Source organism: Metopolophium dirhodum, chromosome 3 (assembly GCF_019925205.1).
Source record: "Metopolophium dirhodum isolate CAU chromosome 3, ASM1992520v1, whole genome shotgun sequence".
Taxonomy (NCBI): Eukaryota; Metazoa; Arthropoda; class Insecta; order Hemiptera; family Aphididae; genus Metopolophium; species Metopolophium dirhodum.
Genome location: NC_083562.1, coordinates 35,580,760 through 35,605,871, shown reverse-complemented (window position 1 = coordinate 35,605,871; position 25,112 = coordinate 35,580,760). Strand labels below are relative to the sequence as shown.

At 37.0% G+C, this 25,112-nt stretch overlaps 7 protein-coding genes across 8 annotated transcripts; 1 reads left to right on the top strand and 6 right to left on the bottom strand.

The window, feature by feature from the left end:
• Positions 1–1,496: 1,496 nt before the first annotated feature.
• LOC132940376 (histone H2A-like) lies at positions 1,497–6,553 on the bottom strand. The gene is made up of 2 exons (XM_061007930.1): positions 6,499–6,553; positions 1,497–1,982 (listed from the first exon to the last, which is right to left on the bottom strand). Exon 2 carries the CDS (start codon positions 1,918–1,920, stop codon positions 1,543–1,545), a length of 378 nt encoding a protein of 125 aa, XP_060863913.1. The 5' UTR covers positions 1,921–1,982; positions 6,499–6,553; the 3' UTR covers positions 1,497–1,542.
• On the top strand, positions 2,334–2,714 carry LOC132940657 (histone H2B-like). Its single transcript, XM_061008368.1, has one exon. It carries the CDS (start codon positions 2,334–2,336, stop codon positions 2,712–2,714), a length of 381 nt encoding a protein of 126 aa, XP_060864351.1.
• A 2,234-nt stretch (positions 6,554–8,787) lies between the features above and the next one.
• On the bottom strand, positions 8,788–9,352 carry LOC132940367 (histone H4-like). The gene has a single exon (XM_061007920.1). The coding sequence runs from the start codon at positions 9,350–9,352 to the stop codon at positions 8,915–8,917; it is 438 nt and encodes a 145-aa protein (XP_060863903.1). The 3' UTR covers positions 8,788–8,914.
• Positions 9,353–11,760: 2,408 nt separating this feature from the next.
• LOC132940381 (histone H2A-like) lies at positions 11,761–12,438 on the bottom strand. Its single transcript, XM_061007935.1, has one exon. The coding sequence runs from the start codon at positions 12,182–12,184 to the stop codon at positions 11,807–11,809; it is 378 nt and encodes a 125-aa protein (XP_060863918.1). The 5' UTR covers positions 12,185–12,438; the 3' UTR covers positions 11,761–11,806.
• Positions 12,439–14,957: 2,519 nt separating this feature from the next.
• LOC132940360 (histone H1A, sperm-like) lies at positions 14,958–19,134 on the bottom strand. Of its 2 annotated transcripts, XM_061007907.1 has the most exons (3): positions 17,891–19,134; positions 17,700–17,815; positions 14,958–15,076 (listed from the first exon to the last, which is right to left on the bottom strand). In XM_061007907.1, exon 1 carries the CDS (start codon positions 19,080–19,082, stop codon positions 18,459–18,461), a length of 624 nt encoding a protein of 207 aa, XP_060863890.1. In that variant the 5' UTR covers positions 19,083–19,134; the 3' UTR covers positions 14,958–15,076; positions 17,700–17,815; positions 17,891–18,458. The 2 variants fall into 2 exon arrangements, with proteins under 2 accessions (XP_060863890.1, XP_060863889.1); XM_061007906.1 differs by having other exon boundaries at positions 17,700–19,134.
• Positions 19,135–19,836: 702 nt separating this feature from the next.
• LOC132940373 (histone H4-like) lies at positions 19,837–21,723 on the bottom strand. The gene has a single exon (XM_061007927.1). The coding sequence runs from the start codon at positions 21,721–21,723 to the stop codon at positions 21,286–21,288; it is 438 nt and encodes a 145-aa protein (XP_060863910.1). The 3' UTR covers positions 19,837–21,285.
• Positions 21,724–24,058: 2,335 nt separating this feature from the next.
• Positions 24,059–24,612, bottom strand: LOC132940378 (histone H2A-like). Its single transcript, XM_061007932.1, has one exon. It carries the CDS (start codon positions 24,553–24,555, stop codon positions 24,178–24,180), a length of 378 nt encoding a protein of 125 aa, XP_060863915.1. The 5' UTR covers positions 24,556–24,612; the 3' UTR covers positions 24,059–24,177.
• Positions 24,613–25,112: the final 500 nt, after the last annotated feature.

The window sequence follows — 25,112 nt, the reverse complement described above, 5'->3', positions numbered from 1 at the left end:
TTGATAAATAGGTGTACGCCATTTACCATGTAAACATTGAGATTTTTATTACCGATTATCGATCAATAAACAATAATTATCCAGGATTCTCGGTGTTTACATGGCTTCAATTAAGTAAAACACCGATAGTATCTAATTAAAAATTCCGAAAGACCCATGTTGACATTGTAGACGGGTATAATATGGTTAGGTATAACTTTCGTCAGTCGTTCACGTGTTGATGTTAATATTTTCATTACCACGGATCGACAGACAACAACGCATAATAATGGAAACCATACAAAGGGGTTATTTTTAGAATGTTTTTACAAATGTCTTGTTATCGACGGTAATACCCGCATCACGGTATTTACAATACAGTTAAGTACTAATCGCGATACTTTATCGCGTCGTCATTTCCCAAATAACCGAAAACAGATACCTATTAGAATATTTTTAGAACAACATACTTTAGAATATATTTTGTATTTCATTGTTTAATTGTCAATCATCTGATTACCTCGATAATTCGTGCTATATTCATTTCCGGGTTTATTTGATTGACGTCTTGTCAAATTATACAACATAACTAGCTTATTTTTAATGTCACAATCAGACCAAAAGTGAACAATCGTCATTGTGAGGCTTTAAAATATTTTGGTCTACTTACAGTTAACACCGGGCGATTCTTTTATCAAACAACAACCAATATTTCATAAAGTGTAAATATTTTTTTACATCGTTTCAAATCGCTTATAAAACAACGTTTTTATTAAAAAATTGTATTTTTTATCCTTATAATTTTTTAAGTTTTTCACTTTTTTGTATGACAACATAGGGTTTTAATTTTATATTCCAAAGCAGAGTATTTTACTTGGTATTTCGATACATGAAAATCGAATTTGGGACGAGTAGTTTATGAGTTATAAGTATTTAAAGTTTAGATGAGCGGAGTGGAGTGGTACGGGGTTACCCCGCGAAATGTTTGTCCACTTCTATGTGTCGAAATACTAAGAAAAATATTCTGCTTTGGAATATAAAATTAAAAAACACTATGTTGTATAAAAAAAGTAAAAAACTTAAAAAATTATAAGGATAAAAAATATAATTTTTTAATAAAAACGGTTGTTTTGTAAGCCGCCAGTGGTCAGCGTAGCCGTATTTGAGTAAAATCAGCGTTTAATTCTAAACATTCGTTTGACGACGAGCCAGCTTATGTTGACGGTGTACCCATAGTAATTCGATGGGATAATTTTTTAATACGATTTTTAAGGTTTAAGGCCACCCACAAGTGACGGCTTCTTCCTCGAAATATGAAGGAAATGGAATTAAGGCCCTTCAGAATCGTTATCCAAGTATATTTAATGTAAAATCGTGCCCGATCTCGATTGAAAAATTTCAAGGCATTCGCTTAAAAATCTGAAAGCAACGACAGCTACACGTGTAGTACTAACACAATCTAGTGTATCTGCTGGAAAAAAATTCGGACGGACCGTTTGTTTTAATTTTGGTGGCCCTGAAAAGGGCCGTTTTAAACTGTGTTTGTAGGGTAAGGTAGCAAAGTTAGGCCTTCTTCTCGGTCTTCTTGGGCAAGAGCACGGCTTGGATGTTGGGCAACACACCGCCTTGAGCGATGGTTACTCCGGACAACAATTTGTTCAACTCCTCGTCGTTCCTGATGGCCAATTGCAAATGTCTGGGGATGATACGAGACTTCTTGTTGTCACGGGCGGCGTTACCGGCCAACTCCAAAACTTCAGCTGCCAAGTACTCCATGACGGCGGCCAGGTATACCGGTGCTCCGGCTCCGACACGTTCGGCGTAGTTTCCTTTTCTCAACAGACGATGGATACGACCGACCGGGAACTGGAGTCCGGCGCGGGACGACCTGGTCTTGGATTTGCCTCCCTTCGATTTTCCTGCTTTGCCGCGTCCGCTCATGATTGTAATTGTGCTTGGAATGGTTCAGATTCGATACTAAATGAGACTGATGTGCGATTCGCCTGAAATTTTCGTATATATAGTAAAATTGTGGATAGCAATTCTGTGATTGGACAGAGATAACAACACTACGATACTACGTCACACCGTTCGGTTGACTTTCATTACCAAACGTTGTGGTTTTCGTTCGACATAACCGTGAAACGTACTCGTAGAGAAACTTCTATTTTCCGTTGTTATGGACAAATCGACGATTCTATTTATATCGTCATCACTGTGGGTTTTTACACCAATAAACGAACGGCATGTCGCTTGGGTTTGGTAATATATACCCCCAGTGATGTACTGCCAAATCATCACTCAGTACACAACGTTTCAGTCGTCAACAAGTTTTCTATTTACAACTATTCGAAATGGCTCCAGGAGGAAAATCGGCGGGCAAAGCAATGAAGAAGTCGTCCGGCAAGGCACAAAAGAACATCGCCAAGTCCGACAAGAAGCGCAAGCCCAAGAGGAAAGAATCGTACGCAATCTACATCTACAAAGTGTTGAAACAAGTACATCCCGACACCGGAGTCTCGTCCAAAGCCATGAGCATCATGAACAGCTTCGTCAACGACCTGTTCGAGCGCATCGCCGCCGAATCCAGTCGTCTGGCCCACTACAACAAACGTTCGACCATTACCAGCCGGGAAATCCAAACTGCCGTCCGACTCTTGTTGCCCGGTGAATTGGCCAAGCACGCCGTCAGTGAAGGAACCAAGGCTGTGACCAAGTACACCAGCTCCAAATAAGTCTCCCGTTTTGTGAAATATCATTACTCAACTAAAACGGCCCTTTTCAGGGCCACCAATCGCTATAAAATTTCTGTTCTCTAACAACCATTATTTTTGAACTAAAACTATCGCACGTAGAATATTTTGAACATTTGCAGTGTGTACAGAGCGGGGAGCACTGCGTGATTATCGGGATAATTAAAAAAGAAAACAACGAAAAAAAAATGCCGTCCGGTTACGTGAGAAATTTACTAAAACATCGAGTTCTTCTTTGATAGAATGATATAATATCGTGTGTATTATTATAAATGCGATGGATATTAATAGACGTTGTGCGGGTTTTACCGTCGAAAACACGAGATTCGGCAAAAACATGCTAAAAATAACCAATCTTATGGGCACGGCAAATTTCATTATTATTATTTAACTGTCGGTCGATCCGTGGTAATGAAAAAATTAACGTTAATATATATTTGAGCGACTGTGAGTAATAGCTATACCTAACCAGACTGTAATGTCAACATGGGTCTTTCGGGTTTTTAATTAGGTACAATCGGTATCTTACGTAATTGAAGCCATATAAACACCGAGAATCCTGGATAATTATTGTTTATTTATCGACTATCAGTAATAAAAATATATTTATAACAATGTCAATGTTTACTCGGTAAATGGCGTACCTATTCATCAAACTTCCCCAGAACGCGGGACAAAAGTATCTATAAATAAACAGACGATAATCGGCTGCTAGTGTCGTGTATAATTATAATGTATGTTTTATACGTCGTGGTCTCGTGGATATTGTTGCACTGTTGAATTATTCGATTCCCGACAGTTATCCAAATTAAATAATATAGTCCATCCAAATAACAAAAATGACCATCCGCCAAATTCTGGTTCAAGTGCCACGGTTGTACCAAAAGTACGACAACGGCATTGTAATATTTTTAACATTAAAAAAAGGGTTTTTTTTAATTTTTATTATAACATTATCATAATATCCCAGGTGGCAAGATGACATTTTATTTTATTTATGATAAAAAAATTATATTTTTATTTATATTTTCCACACATCTTACAATATTATTATTAAAATATTTTTACTCTTTTTGAGCTATTTATAGGTACAAGTAAATTTCGAATTTTATTAGATTTTTTTTTTAACCTCAAAACCTATAGATAATAGGTGTAGCTAAATAACACAAAATTACAACGTGCAAAATTTACAATTTCACAAAACGTATCATTGAAATATGTAGTAATATTTTACTGGTGACATATACATTGGTGACACTGATAAGGGCTCAAGAAAAATTGGTTGTTATTGAATAATAAACTCGAATGAAATTTTAAAATACATGACGTAGGTAATGCGTGAAGTTCTGAACATCAGCTGAGTGTCGTCAAACGCTGATTCAACCATATTTTTCAGCAAATAGTCGGGTGAAAAAAAAAATTCGGTGTCCGGTTATTTAAGGATTTTATCGGTCCCTATGATGTATATGGCAAAACATATAATAGTATACTATAAATACGATGGATATTCGTATCATTAATAGCAGCTATTACCGTCGATAACAAGGAATTTGGTAAAAACGTTCTAAAAATAAATCATCAATGAAAAACCTATAGAAATACCGATACAAGCAATAATGTACCGACGTAATTAAAATGTTATTATCATTTAAATCGTTTATACGTCACCGAGTTAGCAAATTGTCCGTGTCGATAAATATTTAATTCAATTCAAGTCTAAAATGGTAAATTTGAGCACCAAAATAAAATTAAAACAAACTTACGCGTAAACACCGACTCTTCCGACGAAACGTAGAGATGTGTCATAAATATTATATATATATATATATATATTTCATGCCATCAGTGAAGGAACTAAGGCTGTGGCCAAGTACACCAGCCCCAAATAAATCTCTCGTTTTGAAATATCATTACTCAACCAAAACGGCCCTTTTCATTATTTTAATAATATTGTCTATGCATACTATGTAAGCTGTTTTATTTTACTTATGAATTAACAATATTCATTTTATTAATTTAGGTGACAATGATCCAGATGATCCAGTCCCATTGACACACTGCAGTCATACGGTTGAAGAATCTGAAAAAGTTCGAGTCAAATACTGTACATGAGCTGTTGGGTATTTACTTACAATATTATTTTAATAATGTATTAATGTTTGTATATGTTGGCTGTTTGTGTTCAGTTCTAGACTGTGTTTATAGACGCATTGTATCTAGTTAAACGTTTAATTTATAACTTATATGTATATCCTTATGATGGATAGAAATAATATTGTAATAGGTAATAATAATTTGTTAGTTTTGTCTATGTGCGTGCTATGTTAGGTTTACTATTAATTGTGTTCAGTGTTTGGTGGCAGACCGGTCCAGGCTACTAAGTGCAAAGGCATATATATTTTTACAAAGTTAAATTATATTTTACCGTTTAAGATATATTATTTAAAATATGGTTAGGTTAGGTTTTATGCCACACGAGCAAATATATACATTTTGAACCATGTTGGGTCAATGTTTTGTAGTTGACTTTTTATTATGTATATTAGGTAAATAAATATTGTAATTTTTTGCTTTTGCAGTAACCATTAACCAATAAACCTTTTTACTAATTAGTTTTATTAGGTATACCTAACTGATAATATTTGTGTTGATCAATGTTGTGTCTTTATGTTTCTCGATACTTCATATTATTTAAATGTTGTTATTTACTAAGAAAACAAGTTGTACAATTTTAAACATTAAATGATCAAACCGAGTAAGTATTGTGTACTAAATTTAAATTGTTCATCTTATGCATGAATTCTGAACATTTTAGATCCTGATGATCCTGCTAATTTATTACCGGCATCCCAGTTAGAACGTAAATATAGGGTTGTTCGAGGCCCATTTCAACCCAAACTTAAATCGTATCCACGAACAATGTTTGGAGATAGATTGCGGTGCTTTAATAAATCTTGGTATGAATAATTATTCAATTGGCTTGAGTACAGTGTGAAACTAGATAGAGCTTTTTGTTTTCCCTGTCGGATGTTCACCAATTCTTCAGGAATAAATGCCGGCTATACAGATTCTGCGCATTCAAAAGTTGGATTTAATGATTGAAAACTAGCTACAACTAAATTTAAAGCACACCAAACCTCAAACACACTCATTTAAATACCATAACTTCATTAACAAACTTTTTGCATTTAAATCCAATAGATATAGTTTTAGATGAAGAGAGAGAACTTATACATAGTCAAAAAGAACAGCAAATATTAAAAAATAGACAAATCATGCAACGCTTAATTGATATAACTCCTCTTTGTATTGGTGGACGTTCATTCCGAGGAAAAAATGAGAAGGAAAGTAGTTACGATAAAGGTCTGTTCAAAGATGTTGTTACACTTTTGGCCAAATATGATCCTCTTCTTAAATCTCACTTAGAATTAGGTCCAAAAAACGCGACTTATTGTAGTGATATAATTCAAAACGATCTAATTATATCCAATAAGTCAAGTTTCTAAAAAATCAGTTAAAACTTAAAATTGAAAATAAAAAATATCAATTATTGCTGACGAGACAAGCGATTTCGGACACCACGAACAGCTATCAATAGTTTCAAGGTATTTTGATGATGTACAAAAATGTCCAGTGGAGCAGTTTGTAGGTATGAACAGAACAATGTCAACTGATCCGCAGACTATTTTTAATGCAATAAATGATGTTGTTAACGACTATGGTATAAAATGGGAGATTTTAAATACAACCATATTAAAATATTTACCGAACATTGAACTTGGAAACGATGGCCGGTAACGACGAACCTTTCTTCTCCTTGAGCTCCTTGATGGCCGACGTGACCATCACGGCGGTGGTCGGGTGCAACGCAACGGTCTTCTTGACTTTAGAAGCCGACAACTTCTTCTTGGCAGGAGACTTCTTCGCGGCCGGCGATGCGGCGACTGGAGCCGGAGTTGTAGCGACGGTGTCTGTCATGTTGATGATGATATTGTTCAAGTAAATATTAAAAACGATGGATGATTCGCCTGTTCACTGCGGTGATACCAAACGGGTTAAAAAATGTGTAAATATATACAGTGCACCGTGCCAACTAGTAAACCAGTGTGATTCGCGTCGTCGTCCGAGCTACGGTTGTACAATCGTTTTTCACAATATCTCAACGGGAAATGGTGGTAAAAATCTGGCTTTGAACTTTTTGGAAAGCTAACTAAATTCTAAACGATCGCCAATGATTATTGCATCGCCACCCAGTACCACGAAACCACCACGAGTCGTTATTTCCACACTTCCGACCGCGTTTTCGTAAACCGTATTTGAAGGTCTGTCGTATGACTGAAACCAGTCGAAAATTGACAAAAATATTTTGGATGAATTCTCCACGAGTTTCCCGAGACCATAGAATTTGCAGATTTCCAATCGACCGATTTTCCGACGAACAGTGGCTGTTCGAATATGAAGGTTTTAGGACTCTGCTACGGCACGGTGTCACCGGCGTTTCTACCTGAAATTTTAACGAGGCAGACTTTATCAATAAATCTCGTCTTCATCGTACTTAACCGAAATCATGTTGAATACACAATTATAATAACACATTGTCAGAGGACTTCGGTCGAAACTCAGTGCAAATTTGCAACAATTTATGTTCATTTGTATGCACTTTTTGTCAGACCTACCGATGGACCGGATAACGTGATGAGACTTTTGAAAACTGATTTGAATACACTAATATATTTACTTGAGATCGATAACAACACATTTTCTCGTTCCTAAACTCCTATCGATTTTGTTTAAATATTTAATATTTTCCAAAATTTTTAAAATTCAAATAAAATAAATAAATAATCTTAAAACGTGTGCTGATCGACCTCAAGACAAGTAATCGTATTAACAACTGCAAATAAGTGTTCAGGAGTCTCATCGCGTTATATCTGGATAGACGAAAAGTAAAAAAAAAAAAGTAAAAAAATGAACGTGAATTGTTTACAGTTCACCTGCGCAACGTCGTGGCCTGTACGTACACGCATTAATTGTTGTCTCCGTCTTACAAGTGATAAAGTACATGAAAAAATTCACGCAATGCCCTCAATTAATATTTTAATTCGAAGTTTCGTTGTAATTAGTTAAAATAAAACCATGGATTATAATTAAGAATTTCCCAAATGAAATTTTATTTATAACCGCATCAATGATTTAACTTATAATGACATTTAATTACGCCGAGATATTATTATTATTCCCCGTCCCGGTATTTCTATAGAAACTAATTTTCTGAATTTTAGTTCTTACAACAATAATTTACATTTTCTACGTTTTTGGACACCCTTTTTGCCAGTATTCTCAATATCATTCTATGAGGTTTTTCATTGGTGAGTTATTTTTAGAATGTTTTTACCAAATTGTTTGTTATCGACGGTAATACCCGCACAACGGCTATTAATAATATGAATATCTATCGTGTTTATAGTACCTATACTATTATACATGGTCATCATGGTTACTCTATCATATTATGGGAACCGATGTTTCTTGCAATATATAACAATTATAATGTATACAATGAAATTCGAAAAAAAAAAACATTCTAAAAATAAATCATTAAACAAAAACCTCGTGGCTTATTCATGGTAGGTTCACGTAACGAATGACGTAGTGAAATAGTAAATCACCACTGGAATTCACAAAAAATAATCAACTGATCACCAAACCAAACCAGGCAGCAATTTATTCGATAATATCATTAGAATAATAGCTTTAGAACTCGATTAAGCAATTAATATTACAACATTATCCTGGGCTGGAAGAAGCAATGATTGACTCGAAAAATATATTTCTTGAAGCTTTTTTTGTAATATTGAATTCAAAGTCCCGCAATAATATCATAACAAGATTACGGTTACCAACGTAACGGTTATTTCTATGTTTTGACTTAGGGTAGTATTTCAATTGTAATCATGGAAAAACGTTCAAAGAACAATATTATGGATAATCTATTATATTCGGAACGTTATTCCGCGTGTTTTCTTAAACAAATTGGGAATTATCATTGTCGCCACCGAATATAACCAACTTGAACGGAATGTTTTCTTTTATTCTAAGGTTTTATAAACGATATACTATGGTCATATGGTGGCCCTGAAAAGGGCCTTTTTAAGATGTTTTTAAACTTCAGAAGCAAGTATTTAACCTCCGAAACCGTACAGAGTACGACCTTGTCGTTTGAGAGCGTACACGACGTCCATGGCGGTGACGGTCTTCCTCTTGGCGTGCTCGGTGTATGTGACTGCGTCACGGATCACGTTTTCCAGGAATACCTTCAGAACTCCGCGGGTCTCTTCGTAGATCAAACCGGAAATACGTTTAACACCGCCTCGGCGAGCCAACCGACGGATAGCGGGCTTGGTGATTCCCTGGATGTTATCACGGAGCACTTTACGATGACGTTTCGCGCCTCCTTTTCCCAGACCTTTTCCTCCTTTGCCTCGTCCTGTCATTTTGAATGTTGGAAATAGTGTTGGACAACTTGCTCGGATGTGAACTGAACGTTGACTGATACTTTTCTTCAGGTCGCAGTCCCTTTTAACCGTTTCTCTCGACACCGAACCACCAATCGGAACCATGACCGGTTATCCCCCCACCCCCGCCGCTAAAATTCTAAACGTTAAACATCGTCCAATGAGGACGACGCATACTGTTCCCATTTACGTATATATACCGGTCGACAGTGTGTTCGAACCACATCAGTCGTCCGACATCCACGTTTTGCACACCAACTCAGAACAATCTAATCCAGCAGCGCAATGGCACGTACCAAGCAGACAGCTCGTAAATCCACCGGCGGAAAGGCGCCCAGGAAACAGTTGGCCACCAAAGCCGCACGTAAGAGCGCACCCGCCACCGGAGGAGTGAAAAAACCACATCGTTACCGTCCGGGAACCGTTGCCCTCCGTGAAATCCGTCGTTATCAGAAGAGCACAGAACTTTTGATCCGCAAATTGCCGTTCCAACGTCTAGTGCGCGAGATCGCCCAGGACTTCAAGACCGACCTGCGTTTCCAGAGCTCCGCCGTCATGGCGTTGCAAGAAGCCAGCGAGGCATACTTGGTAGGTCTGTTCGAAGACACCAATCTTTGCGCGATCCACGCCAAGCGTGTCACCATCATGCCAAAGGACATCCAGTTGGCCCGTCGTATCCGCGGTGAACGTGCTTAACTTGATCATCGTCATTAGTTATCATACCTTAAAAAGGCCCTTTTCAGGGCCACCAAAACGTAATTATAGTCTGGCGATGGGCACGAATAGTGATTGTGAATATTGCGCTAGCGGCAGTATATTATTATTATTGTTGTACAGATTTTACAAAATAGGAGAATGATAAATAAACAACCCAGGCCAAAATTATGAGATGGGGAATCGAATAATTCAACGGTGTGACAATCTCCACGAGACCACGACGTTACATAATACACGACACTACCAGCCGACTATCGTCTGTTTATTTATGGATACTCTTGTCAAGATTTCCCGCGGAGTTTGATAAATAGGTGTACGCCATTTACCATGTAAACATTGAGATTTTTATTACCGATTATCGATCAATAAACAATAATTATCCAGGATTCTCGGTGTTTACATGGCTTCAATTAAGTAAAACACCGATAGTATCTAATTAAAAATTCCGAAAGACCCATGTTGACATTGTAGACGGGTATAATATGGTTAGGTATAACTTTCGTCAGTCGTTCACGTGTTGATGTTAATATTTTCATTACCACGGATCGACAGACAACAACGCATAATAATGGAAACCATACAAAGGGGTTATTTTTAGAATGTTTTTACAAATGTCTTGTTATCGACGGTAATACCCGCATCACGGTATTTACAATACAGTTAAGTACTAATCGCGATACTTTATCGCGTCGTCATTTCCCAAATAACCGAAAACAGATACCTATTAGAATATTTTTAGAACAACATACTTTAGAATATATTTTGTATTTCATTGTTTAATTGTCAATCATCTGATTACCTCGATAATTCGTGCTATATTCATTTCCGGGTTTATTTGATTGACGTCTTGTCAAATTATACAACATAACTAGCTTATTTTTAATGTCACAATCAGACCAAAAGTGAACAATCGTCATTGTGAGGCTTTAAAATATTTTGGTCTACTTACAGTTAACACCGGGCGATTCTTTTATCAAACAACAACCAATATTTCATAAAGTGTAAATATTTTTTTACATCGTTTCAAATCGCTTATAAAACAACGTTTTTATTAAAAAATTGTATTTTTTATCCTTATAATTTTTTAAGTTTTTCACTTTTTTGTATGACAACATAGGGTTTTAATTTTATATTCCAAAGCAGAGTATTTTACTTGGTATTTCGATACATGAAAATCGAATTTGGGACGAGTAGTTTATGAGTTATAAGTATTTAAAGTTTAGATGAGCGGAGTGGAGTGGTACGGGGTTACCCCGCGAAATGTTTGTCCACTTCTATGTGTCGAAATACTAAGAAAAATATTCTGCTTTGGAATATAAAATTAAAAAACACTATGTTGTATAAAAAAAGTAAAAAACTTAAAAAATTATAAGGATAAAAAATATAATTTTTTAATAAAAACGGTTGTTTTGTAAGCCGCCAGTGGTCAGCGTAGCCGTATTTGAGTAAAATCAGCGTTTAATTCTAAACATTCGTTTGACGACGAGCCAGCTTATGTTGACGGTGTACCCATAGTAATTCGATGGGATAATTTTTTAATACGATTTTTAAGGTTTAAGGCCACCCACAAGTGACGGCTTCTTCCTCGAAATATGAAGGAAATGGAATTAAGGCCCTTCAGAATCGTTATCCAAGTATATTTAATGTAAAATCGTGCCCGATCTCGATTGAAAAATTTCAAGGCATTCGCTTAAAAATCTGAAAGCAACGACAGCTACACGTGTAGTACTAACACAATCTAGTGTATCTGCTGGAAAAAAATTCGGACGGACCGTTTGTTTTAATTTTGGTGGCCCTGAAAAGGGCCGTTTTAAACTGTGTTTGTAGGGTAAGGTAGCAAAGTTAGGCCTTCTTCTCGGTCTTCTTGGGCAAGAGCACGGCTTGGATGTTGGGCAACACACCGCCTTGAGCGATGGTTACTCCGGACAACAATTTGTTCAACTCCTCGTCGTTCCTGATGGCCAATTGCAAATGTCTGGGGATGATACGAGACTTCTTGTTGTCACGGGCGGCGTTACCGGCCAACTCCAAAACTTCAGCTGCCAAGTACTCCATGACGGCGGCCAGGTATACCGGTGCTCCGGCTCCGACACGTTCGGCGTAGTTTCCTTTTCTCAACAGACGATGGATACGACCGACCGGGAACTGGAGTCCGGCGCGGGACGACCTGGTCTTGGATTTGCCTCCCTTCGATTTTCCTGCTTTGCCGCGTCCGCTCATGATTGTAATTGTGCTTGGAATGGTTCAGATTCGATACTAAATGAGACTGATGTGCGATTCGCCTGAAATTTTCGTATATATAGTAAAATTGTGGATAGCAATTCTGTGATTGGACAGAGATAACAACACTACGATACTACGTCACACCGTTCGGTTGACTTTCATTACCAAACGTTGTGGTTTTCGTTCGACATAACCGTGAAACGTACTCGTAGAGAAACTTCTATTTTCCGTTGTTATGGACAAATCGACGATTCTATTTATATCGTCATCACTGTGGGTTTTTACACCAATAAACGAACGGCATGTCGCTTGGGTTTGGTAATATATACCCCCAGTGATGTACTGCCAAATCATCACTCAGTACACAACGTTTCAGTCGTCAACAAGTTTTCTATTTACAACTATTCGAAATGGCTCCAGGAGGAAAATCGGCGGGCAAAGCAATGAAGAAGTCGTCCGGCAAGGCACAAAAGAACATCGCCAAGTCCGACAAGAAGCGCAAGCCCAAGAGGAAAGAATCGTACGCAATCTACATCTACAAAGTGTTGAAACAAGTACATCCCGACACCGGAGTCTCGTCCAAAGCCATGAGCATCATGAACAGCTTCGTCAACGACCTGTTCGAGCGCATCGCCGCCGAATCCAGTCGTCTGGCCCACTACAACAAACGTTCGACCATTACCAGCCGGGAAATCCAAACTGCCGTCCGACTCTTGTTGCCCGGTGAATTGGCCAAGCACGCCGTCAGTGAAGGAACCAAGGCTGTGACCAAGTACACCAGCTCCAAATAAGTCTCCCGTTTTGTGAAATATCATTACTCAACTAAAACGGCCCTTTTCAGGGCCACCAATCGCTATAAAATTTCTGTTCTCTAACAACCATTATTTTTGAACTAAAACTATCGCACGTAGAATATTTTGAACATTTGCAGTGTGTACAGAGCGGGGAGCACTGCGTGATTATCGGGATAATTAAAAAAGAAAACAACGAAAAAAAAATGCCGTCCGGTTACGTGAGAAATTTACTAAAACATCGAGTTCTTCTTTGATAGAATGATATAATATCGTGTGTATTATTATAAATGCGATGGATATTAATAGACGTTGTGCGGGTTTTACCGTCGAAAACACGAGATTCGGCAAAAACATGCTAAAAATAACCAATCTTATGGGCACGGCAAATTTCATTATTATTATTTAACTGTCGGTCGATCCGTGGTAATGAAAAAATTAACGTTAATATATATTTGAGCGACTGTGAGTAATAGCTATACCTAACCAGACTGTAATGTCAACATGGGTCTTTCGGGTTTTTAATTAGGTACAATCGGTATCTTACGTAATTGAAGCCATATAAACACCGAGAATCCTGGATAATTATTGTTTATTTATCGACTATCAGTAATAAAAATATATTTATAACAATGTCAATGTTTACTCGGTAAATGGCGTACCTATTCATCAAACTTCCCCAGAACGCGGGACAAAAGTATCTATAAATAAACAGACGATAATCGGCTGCTAGTGTCGTGTATAATTATAATGTATGTTTTATACGTCGTGGTCTCGTGGATATTGTTGCACTGTTGAATTATTCGATTCCCGACAGTTATCCAAATTAAATAATATAGTCCATCCAAATAACAAAAATGACCATCCGCCAAATTCTGGTTCAAGTGCCACGGTTGTACCAAAAGTACGACAACGGCATTGTAATATTTTTAACATTAAAAAAAGGGTTTTTTTTAATTTTTATTATAACATTATCATAATATCCCAGGTGGCAAGATGACATTTTATTTTATTTATGATAAAAAAATTATATTTTTATTTATATTTTCCACACATCTTACAATATTATTATTAAAATATTTTTACTCTTTTTGAGCTATTTATAGGTACAAGTAAATTTCGAATTTTATTAGATTTTTTTTTTAACCTCAAAACCTATAGATAATAGGTGTAGCTAAATAACACAAAATTACAACGTGCAAAATTTACAATTTCACAAAACGTATCATTGAAATATGTAGTAATATTTTACTGGTGACATATACATTGGTGACACTGATAAGGGCTCAAGAAAAATTGGTTGTTATTGAATAATAAACTCGAATGAAATTTTAAAATACATGACGTAGGTAATGCGTGAAGTTCTGAACATCAGCTGAGTGTCGTCAAACGCTGATTCAACCATATTTTTCAGCAAATAGTCGGGTGAAAAAAAAAATTCGGTGTCCGGTTATTTAAGGATTTTATCGGTCCCTATGATGTATATGGCAAAACATATAATAGTATACTATAAATACGATGGATATTCGTATCATTAATAGCAGCTATTACCGTCGATAACAAGGAATTTGGTAAAAACGTTCTAAAAATAAATCATCAATGAAAAACCTATAGAAATACCGATACAAGCAATAATGTACCGACGTAATTAAAATGTTATTATCATTTAAATCGTTTATACGTCACCGAGTTAGCAAATTGTCCGTGTCGATAAATATTTAATTCAATTCAAGTCTAAAATGGTAAATTTGAGCACCAAAATAAAATTAAAACAAACTTACGCGTAAACACCGACTCTTCCGACGAAACGTAGAGATGTGTCATAAATATTATATATATATATATATATATTTCATGCCATCAGTGAAGGAACTAAGGCTGTGGCCAAGTACACCAGCCCCAAATAAATCTCTCGTTTTGAAATATCATTACTCAACCAAAACGGCCCTTTTCATTATTTTAATAATATTGTCTATGCATACTATGTAAGCTGTTTTATTTTACTTATGAATTAACAATATTCATTTTATTAATTTAGGTGACAATGATCCAGATGATCCAGTCCCATTGACACACTGCAGTCATACGGTTGAAGAATCTGAAAAAGTTCGAGTCAAATACTGTACATGAGCTGTTGGGTATTTACTTACAATATTATTTTAATAATGTATTAATGTTTGTATATGTTGGCTGTTTGTGTTCAGTTCTAGACTGTGTTTATAGACGCATTGTATCTAGTTAAACGTTTAATTTATAACTTATATGTATATCCTTATGATGGATAGAAATAATATTGTAATAGGTAATAATAATTTGTTAGTTTTGTCTATGTGCGTGCTATGTTAGGTTTACTATTAATTGTGTTCAGTGTTTGGTGGCAGACCGGTCCAGGCTACTAAGTGCAAAGGCATATATATTTTTACAAAGTTAAATTATATTTTACCGTTTAAGATATATTATTTAAAATATGGTTAGGTTAGGTTTTATGCCACACGAGCAAATATATACATTTTGAACCATGTTGGGTCAATGTTTTGTAGTTGACTTTTTATTATGTATATTAGGTAAATAAATATTGTAATTTTTTGCTTTTGCAGTAACCATTAACCAATAAACCTTTTTACTAATTAGTTTTATTAGGTATACCTAACTGATAATATTTGTGTTGATCAATGTTGTGTCTTTATGTTTCTCGATACTTCATATTATTTAAATGTTGTTATTTACTAAGAAAACAAGTTGTACAATTTTAAACATTAAATGATCAAACCGAGTAAGTATTGTGTACTAAATTTAAATTGTTCATCTTATGCATGAATTCTGAACATTTTAGATCCTGATGATCCTGCTAATTTATTACCGGCATCCCAGTTAGAACGTAAATATAGGGTTGTTCGAGGCCCATTTCAACCCAAACTTAAATCGTATCCACGAACAATGTTTGGAGATAGATTGCGGTGCTTTAATAAATCTTGGTATGAATAATTATTCAATTGGCTTGAGTACAGTGTGAAACTAGATAGAGCTTTTTGTTTTCCCTGTCGGATGTTCACCAATTCTTCAGGAATAAATGCCGGCTATACAGATTCTGCGCATTCAAAAGTTGGATTTAATGATTGAAAACTAGCTACAACTAAATTTAAAGCACACCAAACCTCAAACACACTCATTTAAATACCATAACTTCATTAACAAACTTTTTGCATTTAAATCCAATAGATATAGTTTTAGATGAAGAGAGAGAACTTATACATAGTCAAAAAGAACAGCAAATATTAAAAAATAGACAAATCATGCAACGCTTAATTGATATAACTCCTCTTTGTATTGGTGGACGTTCATTCCGAGGAAAAAATGAGAAGGAAAGTAGTTACGATAAAGGTCTGTTCAAAGATGTTGTTACACTTTTGGCCAAATATGATCCTCTTCTTAAATCTCACTTAGAATTAGGTCCAAAAAACGCGACTTATTGTAGTGATATAATTCAAAACGATCTAATTATATCCAATAAGTCAAGTTTCTAAAAAATCAGTTAAAACTTAAAATTGAAAATAAAAAATATCAATTATTGCTGACGAGACAAGCGATTTCGGACACCACGAACAGCTATCAATAGTTTCAAGGTATTTTGATGATGTACAAAAATGTCCAGTGGAGCAGTTTGTAGGTATGAACAGAACAATGTCAACTGATCCGCAGACTATTTTTAATGCAATAAATGATGTTGTTAACGACTATGGTATAAAATGGGAGATTTTAAATACAACCATATTAAAATATTTACCGAACATTGAACTTGGAAACGATATTATATTTGAAACGTTATAATATTACTATTCGTTTAGTATTTATGAACTATCGTCAGCGAGATTTTAAAAAAAAAATAAAGTAAATTACTGGACAGATGATGATGCCAAAGATAAAGCTTCATAATGTCATAAACGCAACGGGTGCGTAATAATTTATATTCTGCGCGTTTTTATGTTCACTAATGTGCTGTTGTTATCTTAAACAAATTGTTAATTATCTTTACGTTTGTTACCACCAAATAACTAGAACGGACTATTTCCGTGTTAGTATCGTATTCCAACCAAGTGTTCAGCAGTGAGTTATCATTACTTTGGGTTATAAACGATGTATAGAAAAAAATGGTGGCCCTGAGAAGGGCCTTTTTAAGATGTTTTAAAACTTCAAAAGTAAGTATTGTCAGTATTTTACATTGTTTCTACCCGAAATTTTAACGAGGCAGACTTTATCAATAAATCTCGTCTTAATCGTACTTTACCGAAATCATACAATAAATACGGGAAGGTAAAATGGGAATCTGTTTTATCAATGTGCTTCGATGGTGCAGCAACAATGTCGGGAAGTGTAAACGGAGTTCAAGCTAAATTCAAAAAGAAAAATGATAAAGCGTTCTTTGTTCATTGTCTCAATTTGATTTTAGTAGATTCAGTTGGGAGAGAAAATAGAATAACATTTGATTTTTTCGGTAACATTCAGTTGATCTACTCATTTATTGAAGGCAGTTGCACTAGACACGGCGGTATTTTGGAAACAATTGCAAATTCTTTAAACTTAATGTAATTAAAATGATGTTATTTTTATAAATCGTTTATACGTCACCGAGTTAGCAAATTGTCCGTGTCGATAAATATTTAATTCAATTCAAGTCTAAAATGGTAAATTTGAGCAGCAAAATAAAATAAAAACAAACTTACGCGTAAACACGGACTCTTCCGACGAAACGTAGAGCTGTGTCATATGTATCAAGGACCAGACGTTCAGATGTCCGCCGCCGAAGAAACAGCTGCCTTTGTCCCGCTCCGAACTGAAACTTGAAAGTATCGAAATATTTGATGAAAATAACCCGAACGTAACGAAATGTGCGAGTTTAAGTTATATTATTTACTGCTTAACGACTTGTCTTTCTATTCACGTCTCGGTTTATTATTTTTGTTCGATTGAATTATTTGAACGTCAACACAATTGGCGATTGTCACAGGCGATATAAATATAACATTATAATTTGATAATAAATAATATTCATATCGTTAATAACCATTGTGCGGGTCACGAGGAATTTGGTAAAAACATTCTAAAAATAACTCATCAATGAAAAACCTATAGAAATACCGATACGGGCAATAGTATCTCGACGTAATTAAATGTTATTATTAGTCGGTTATAAATAATATTGAATTTGGGAATTCCTTAACAATAATTGTAACCGATGTTTTCATTTTGATCGATTGCAATATAATCAAACTGCAACTGGGTACGTTTCACCCGTCCATAGTCTGAAACGACCAAACACGCGAACGGACTTTATAAAATATTATTTTCTAAATCACGCGTAATACAATCGTACACAGCTTACTGTAAATGTATGAAATATATTTATTGAGAGAAGTGCGAGTCATAAAATTGGTGGTCCTGAAAAGGACCGTTTTAAGGAAGGAAGAGGGGATAGTATTTTACTACCGCACTACTTCTTTTTGGGAGCTGCGGTTTTCTTGATCGGAGTTTTTCTTCGATTTGGGTTTGACGGCGGCCGGCTTTTTCGCTTTGGCTGGGGCCTTCTTTGGTGTAGTCGCCTTGGGTTTCGTCGCAGCGGCCTTTTTCGCTTTTTTGGCTGCTGGTTCACCCGCCGCGGGTTTCTTGGCGGCTACGAGCTTCTTCTTCTTCGGTGTTCCGGCGGCTTTGACTTTTTTGACGATGGATTTCTTCTTCTTGGCTACAACGGCCTTTTTCGGCTTGACCTCGGCGACGGGCAACTTGAAGTGTCCCGAAGCGCCGGTTCCCTTGGTCTGGACGACGGTACCGTTGGCGACGGCGGCTTTCAAAAACTTCCTGATGAAAGGCGCCAGCTTGGCGGGATCGACTTTGTAGTTGGCGGCCAAGTATTTCTTGATGGCCGGTAACGACGAACCTTTCTTCTCCTTGAGCTCCTTGATGGCCGACGTGACCATCACGGCGGTGGTCGGGTGCAACGCAACGGTCTTCTTGACTTTAGAAGCCGACAACTTCTTCTTGGCAGGAGACTTCTTCGCGGCCGGCGATGCGGCGACTGGAGCCGGAGTTGTAGCGACGGTGTCTGTCATGTTGATGATGATATTGTTCAAGTAAATATTAAAAACGATGGATGATTCGCCTGTTCACTGCGGTGATACCAAACGGGGTTAAAAAATGTGTAAATATATACAGTGCACCGTGCCAACTAGTAAACCAGTGTGATTCGCGTCGTCGTCCGAGCTACGGTTGTACAATCGTTTTTCACAATATCTCAACGGAAATGGTGGTAAAAATCTGGCTTTGAACTTTTTGGAAAGCTAACTAAATTCTAAACGATCGCCAATGATTATTGCATCGCCACCCAGTACCACGAAACCACCACGAGTCGTTATTTCCACACTTCCGACCGCGTTTTCGTAAACCGTATTTGAAGGTCTGTCGTATGACTGAAACCAGTCGAAAATTGACAAAAATATTTTGGATGAATTCTCCACGAGTTTCCCGAGACCATAGAATTTGCAGATTTCCAATCGGACCGATTTTTCCGACGAACAGTGGCTGTTCGAATATGAAGGTTTTAGGACTCTGCTACGGCACGGTGTCACCGGCGTTTCTACCTGAAATTTTAACGAGGCAGACTTTATCAATAAATCTCGTCCTTCATCGTACTTAACCGAAATCATGTTGAATACACAATTATAATAACACATTGTCAGAGGACTTCGGTCGAAACTCAGTGCAAATTTGCAACAATTTATGTTCATTTGTATGCACTTTTTGTCAGACCTACCGATGGACCGGATAACGTGATGAGATGAAAACTGATTTGAATACACTAATATATTTACTTGAGATCGATAACAACACATTTTCTCGTTCCTAAACTCCTATCGATTTTGTTTAAATATTTAATATTTTCCAAAATTTTTAAAATTCAAATAAAATAAATAAATAATCTTAAAACGTGTGCTGATCGACCTCAAGACAAGTAATCGTATTAACAACTGCAAATAAGTGTTCAGGAGTCTCATCGCGTTATATCTGGATAGACGAAAAGTAAAAAAAAAAAAGTAAAAAAATGAACGTGAATTGTTTACAGTTCACCTGCGCAACGTCGTGGCCTGTACGTACACGCATTAATTGTTGTCTCCGTCTTACAAGTGATAAAGTACATGAAAAAATTCACGCAATGCCCTCAATTAATATTTTAATTCGAAGTTTCGTTGTAATTAGTTAAAATAAAACCATGGATTATAATTAAGAATTTCCCAAATGAAATTTTATTTATAACCGCATCAATGATTTAACTTATAATGACATTTAATTACGCCGAGATATTATTATTATTCCCCGTCCCGGTATTTCTATAGAAACTAATTTTCTGAATTTTAGTTCTTACAACAATAATTTACATTTTCTACGTTTTTGGACACCCTTTTTGCCAGTATTCTCAATATCATTCTATGAGGTTTTTCATTGGTGAGTTATTTTTAGAATGTTTTTACCAAATTGTTTGTTATCGACGGTAATACCCGCACAACGGCTATTAATAATATGAATATCTATCGTGTTTATAGTACCTATACTATTATACATGGTCATCATGGTTACTCTATCATATTATGGGAACCGATGTTTCTTGCAATATATAACAATTATAATGTATACAATGAAATTCGAAAAAAAAAAACATTCTAAAAATAAATCATTAAACAAAAACCTCGTGGCTTATTCATGGTAGGTTCACGTAACGAATGACGTAGTGAAATAGTAAATCACCACTGGAATTCACAAAAAATAATCAACTGATCACCAAACCAAACCAGGCAGCAATTTATTCGATAATATCATTAGAATAATAGCTTTAGAACTCGATTAAGCAATTAATATTACAACATTATCCTGGGCTGGAAGAAGCAATGATTGACTCGAAAAATATATTTCTTGAAGCTTTTTTTGTAATATTGAATTCAAAGTCCCGCAATAATATCATAACAAGATTACGGTTACCAACGTAACGGTTATTTCTATGTTTTGACTTAGGGTAGTATTTCAATTGTAATCATGGAAAAACGTTCAAAGAACAATATTATGGATAATCTATTATATTCGGAACGTTATTCCGCGTGTTTTCTTAAACAAATTGGGAATTATCATTGTCGCCACCGAATATAACCAACTTGAACGGAATGTTTTCTTTTATTCTAAGGTTTTATAAACGATATACTATGGTCATATGGTGGCCCTGAAAAGGGCCTTTTTAAGATGTTTTTAAACTTCAGAAGCAAGTATTTAACCTCCGAAACCGTACAGAGTACGACCTTGTCGTTTGAGAGCGTACACGACGTCCATGGCGGTGACGGTCTTCCTCTTGGCGTGCTCGGTGTATGTGACTGCGTCACGGATCACGTTTTCCAGGAATACCTTCAGAACTCCGCGGGTCTCTTCGTAGATCAAACCGGAAATACGTTTAACACCGCCTCGGCGAGCCAACCGACGGATAGCGGGCTTGGTGATTCCCTGGATGTTATCACGGAGCACTTTACGATGACGTTTCGCGCCTCCTTTTCCCAGACCTTTTCCTCCTTTGCCTCGTCCTGTCATTTTGAATGTTGGAAATAGTGTTGGACAACTTGCTCGGATGTGAACTGAACGTTGACTGATACTTTTCTTCAGGTCGCAGTCCCTTTTAACCGTTTCTCTCGACACCGAACCACCAATCGGAACCATGACCGGTTATCCCCCCACCCCCGCCGCTAAAATTCTAAACGTTAAACATCGTCCAATGAGGACGACGCATACTGTTCCCATTTACGTATATATACCGGTCGACAGTGTGTTCGAACCACATCAGTCGTCCGACATCCACGTTTTGCACACCAACTCAGAACAATCTAATCCAGCAGCGCAATGGCACGTACCAAGCAGACAGCTCGTAAATCCACCGGCGGAAAGGCGCCCAGGAAACAGTTGGCCACCAAAGCCGCACGTAAGAGCGCACCCGCCACCGGAGGAGTGAAAAAACCACATCGTTACCGTCCGGGAACCGTTGCCCTCCGTGAAATCCGTCGTTATCAGAAGAGCACAGAACTTTTGATCCGCAAATTGCCGTTCCAACGTCTAGTGCGCGAGATCGCCCAGGACTTCAAGACCGACCTGCGTTTCCAGAGCTCCGCCGTCATGGCGTTGCAAGAAGCCAGCGAGGCATACTTGGTAGGTCTGTTCGAAGACACCAATCTTTGCGCGATCCACGCCAAGCGTGTCACCATCATGCCAAAGGACATCCAGTTGGCCCGTCGTATCCGCGGTGAACGTGCTTAACTTGATCATCGTCATTAGTTATCATACCTTAAAAAGGCCCTTTTCAGGGCCACCAAAACGTAATTATAGTCTGGCGATGGGCACGAATAGTGATTGTGAATATTGCGCTAGCGGCAGTATATTATTATTATTGTTGTACAGATTTTACAAAATAGGAGAATGATAAATAAACAACCCAGGCCAAAATTATGAGATGGGGAATCGAATAATTCAACGGTGTGACAATCTCCACGAGACCACGACGTTACATAATACACGACACTACCAGCCGACTATCGTCTGTTTATTTATGGATACTCTTGTCAAGATTTCCCGCGGAGTTTGATAAATAGGTGTACGCCATTTACCATGTAAACATTGAGATTTTTATTACCGATTATCGATCAATAAACAATAATTATCCAGGATTCTCGGTGTTTACATGGCTTCAATTAAGTAAAACACCGATAGTATCTAATTAAAAATTCCGAAAGACCCATGTTGACATTGTAGACGGGTATAATATGGTTAGGTATAACTTTCGTCAGTCGTTCACGTGTTGATGTTAATATTTTCATTACCACGGATCGACAGACAACAACGCATAATAATGGAAACCATACAAAGGGGTTATTTTTAGAATGTTTTTACAAATGTCTTGTTATCGACGGTAATACCCGCATCACGGTATTTACAATACAGTTAAGTACTAATCGCGATACTTTATCGCGTCGTCATTTCCCAAATAACCGAAAACAGATACCTATTAGAATATTTTTAGAACAACATACTTTAGAATATATTTTGTATTTCATTGTTTAATTGTCAATCATCTGATTACCTCGATAATTCGTGCTATATTCATTTCCGGGTTTATTTGATTGACGTCTTGTCAAATTATACAACATAACTAGCTTATTTTTAATGTCACAATCAGACCAAAAGTGAACAATCGTCATTGTGAGGCTTTAAAATATTTTGGTCTACTTACAGTTAACACCGGGCGATTCTTTTATCAAACAACAACCAATATTTCATAAAGTGTAAATATTTTTTTACATCGTTTCAAATCGCTTATAAAACAACGTTTTTATTAAAAAATTGTATTTTTTATCCTTATAATTTTTTAAGTTTTTCACTTTTTTGTATGACAACATAGGGTTTTAATTTTATATTCCAAAGCAGAGTATTTTACTTGGTATTTCGATACATGAAAATCGAATTTGGGACGAGTAGTTTATGAGTTATAAGTATTTAAAGTTTAGATGAGCGGAGTGGAGTGGTACGGGGTTACCCCGCGAAATGTTTGTCCACTTCTATGTGTCGAAATACTAAGAAAAATATTCTGCTTTGGAATATAAAATTAAAAAACACTATGTTGTATAAAAAAAGTAAAAAACTTAAAAAATTATAAGGATAAAAAATATAATTTTTTAATAAAAACGGTTGTTTTGTAAGCCGCCAGTGGTCAGCGTAGCCGTATTTGAGTAAAATCAGCGTTTAATTCTAAACATTCGTTTGACGACGAGCCAGCTTATGTTGACGGTGTACCCATAGTAATTCGATGGGATAATTTTTTAATACGATTTTTAAGGTTTAAGGCCACCCACAAGTGACGGCTTCTTCCTCGAAATATGAAGGAAATGGAATTAAGGCCCTTCAGAATCGTTATCCAAGTATATTTAATGTAAAATCGTGCCCGATCTCGATTGAAAAATTTCAAGGCATTCGCTTAAAAATCTGAAAGCAACGACAGCTACACGTGTAGTACTAACACAATCTAGTGTATCTGCTGGAAAAAAATTCGGACGGACCGTTTGTTTTAATTTTGGTGGCCCTGAAAAGGGCCGTTTTAAACTGTGTTTGTAGGGTAAGGTAGCAAAGTTAGGCCTTCTTCTCGGTCTTCTTGGGCAAGAGCACGGCTTGGATGTTGGGCAACACACCGCCTTGAGCGATGGTTACTCCGGACAACAATTTGTTCAACTCCTCGTCGTTCCTGATGGCCAATTGCAAATGTCTGGGGATGATACGAGACTTCTTGTTGTCACGGGCGGCGTTACCGGCCAACTCCAAAACTTCAGCTGCCAAGTACTCCATGACGGCGGCCAGGTATACCGGTGCTCCGGCTCCGACACGTTCGGCGTAGTTTCCTTTTCTCAACAGACGATGGATACGACCGACCGGGAACTGGAGTCCGGCGCGGGACGACCTGGTCTTGGATTTGCCTCCCTTCGATTTTCCTGCTTTGCCGCGTCCGCTCATGATTGTAATTGTGCTTGGAATGGTTCAGATTCGATACTAAATGAGACTGATGTGCGATTGCTTTGCTTTGCTTTGGGAGGGGCGGCTATGCCGTTTACTATTCCAGGCTTGTGCCTCTACTAGTGGATGGATTTTGGGGTTGATTGGTAGGTTCAGTTATGTTAGTCAGTCCAATTTAATGGGTATGGTTTGAGTAAACGTTTGGTGGTTGGAGGGGAGTGGGTTTTACCTAAGAGGCGGATATGATCGTATTCGGAAAAAGAGTTTTTGTAGAACATTGTTTTTGATTGAGAGCAAATGGAATTTTGAATAGATTTGAAGTTGGCTGATTTTAAAAGGGCCGAGTTTCTAACGATAGTGGGCATACCGGTTATCGTGCGTATGCCGATGTTTTGGACGGATTCAATACGTCTCCAATGGGAGGGGCCGATAAAGGGTGCCCAGGAAGAGCCAGTATATGTAAGTATAGGGGTCACGTAGAGTTTAAGTATGTTAAGTTTTGTTTTCAGCGGAACGGGACTGGTACGGTTAAGTAAGGGGTAAAGCATACCACGGAC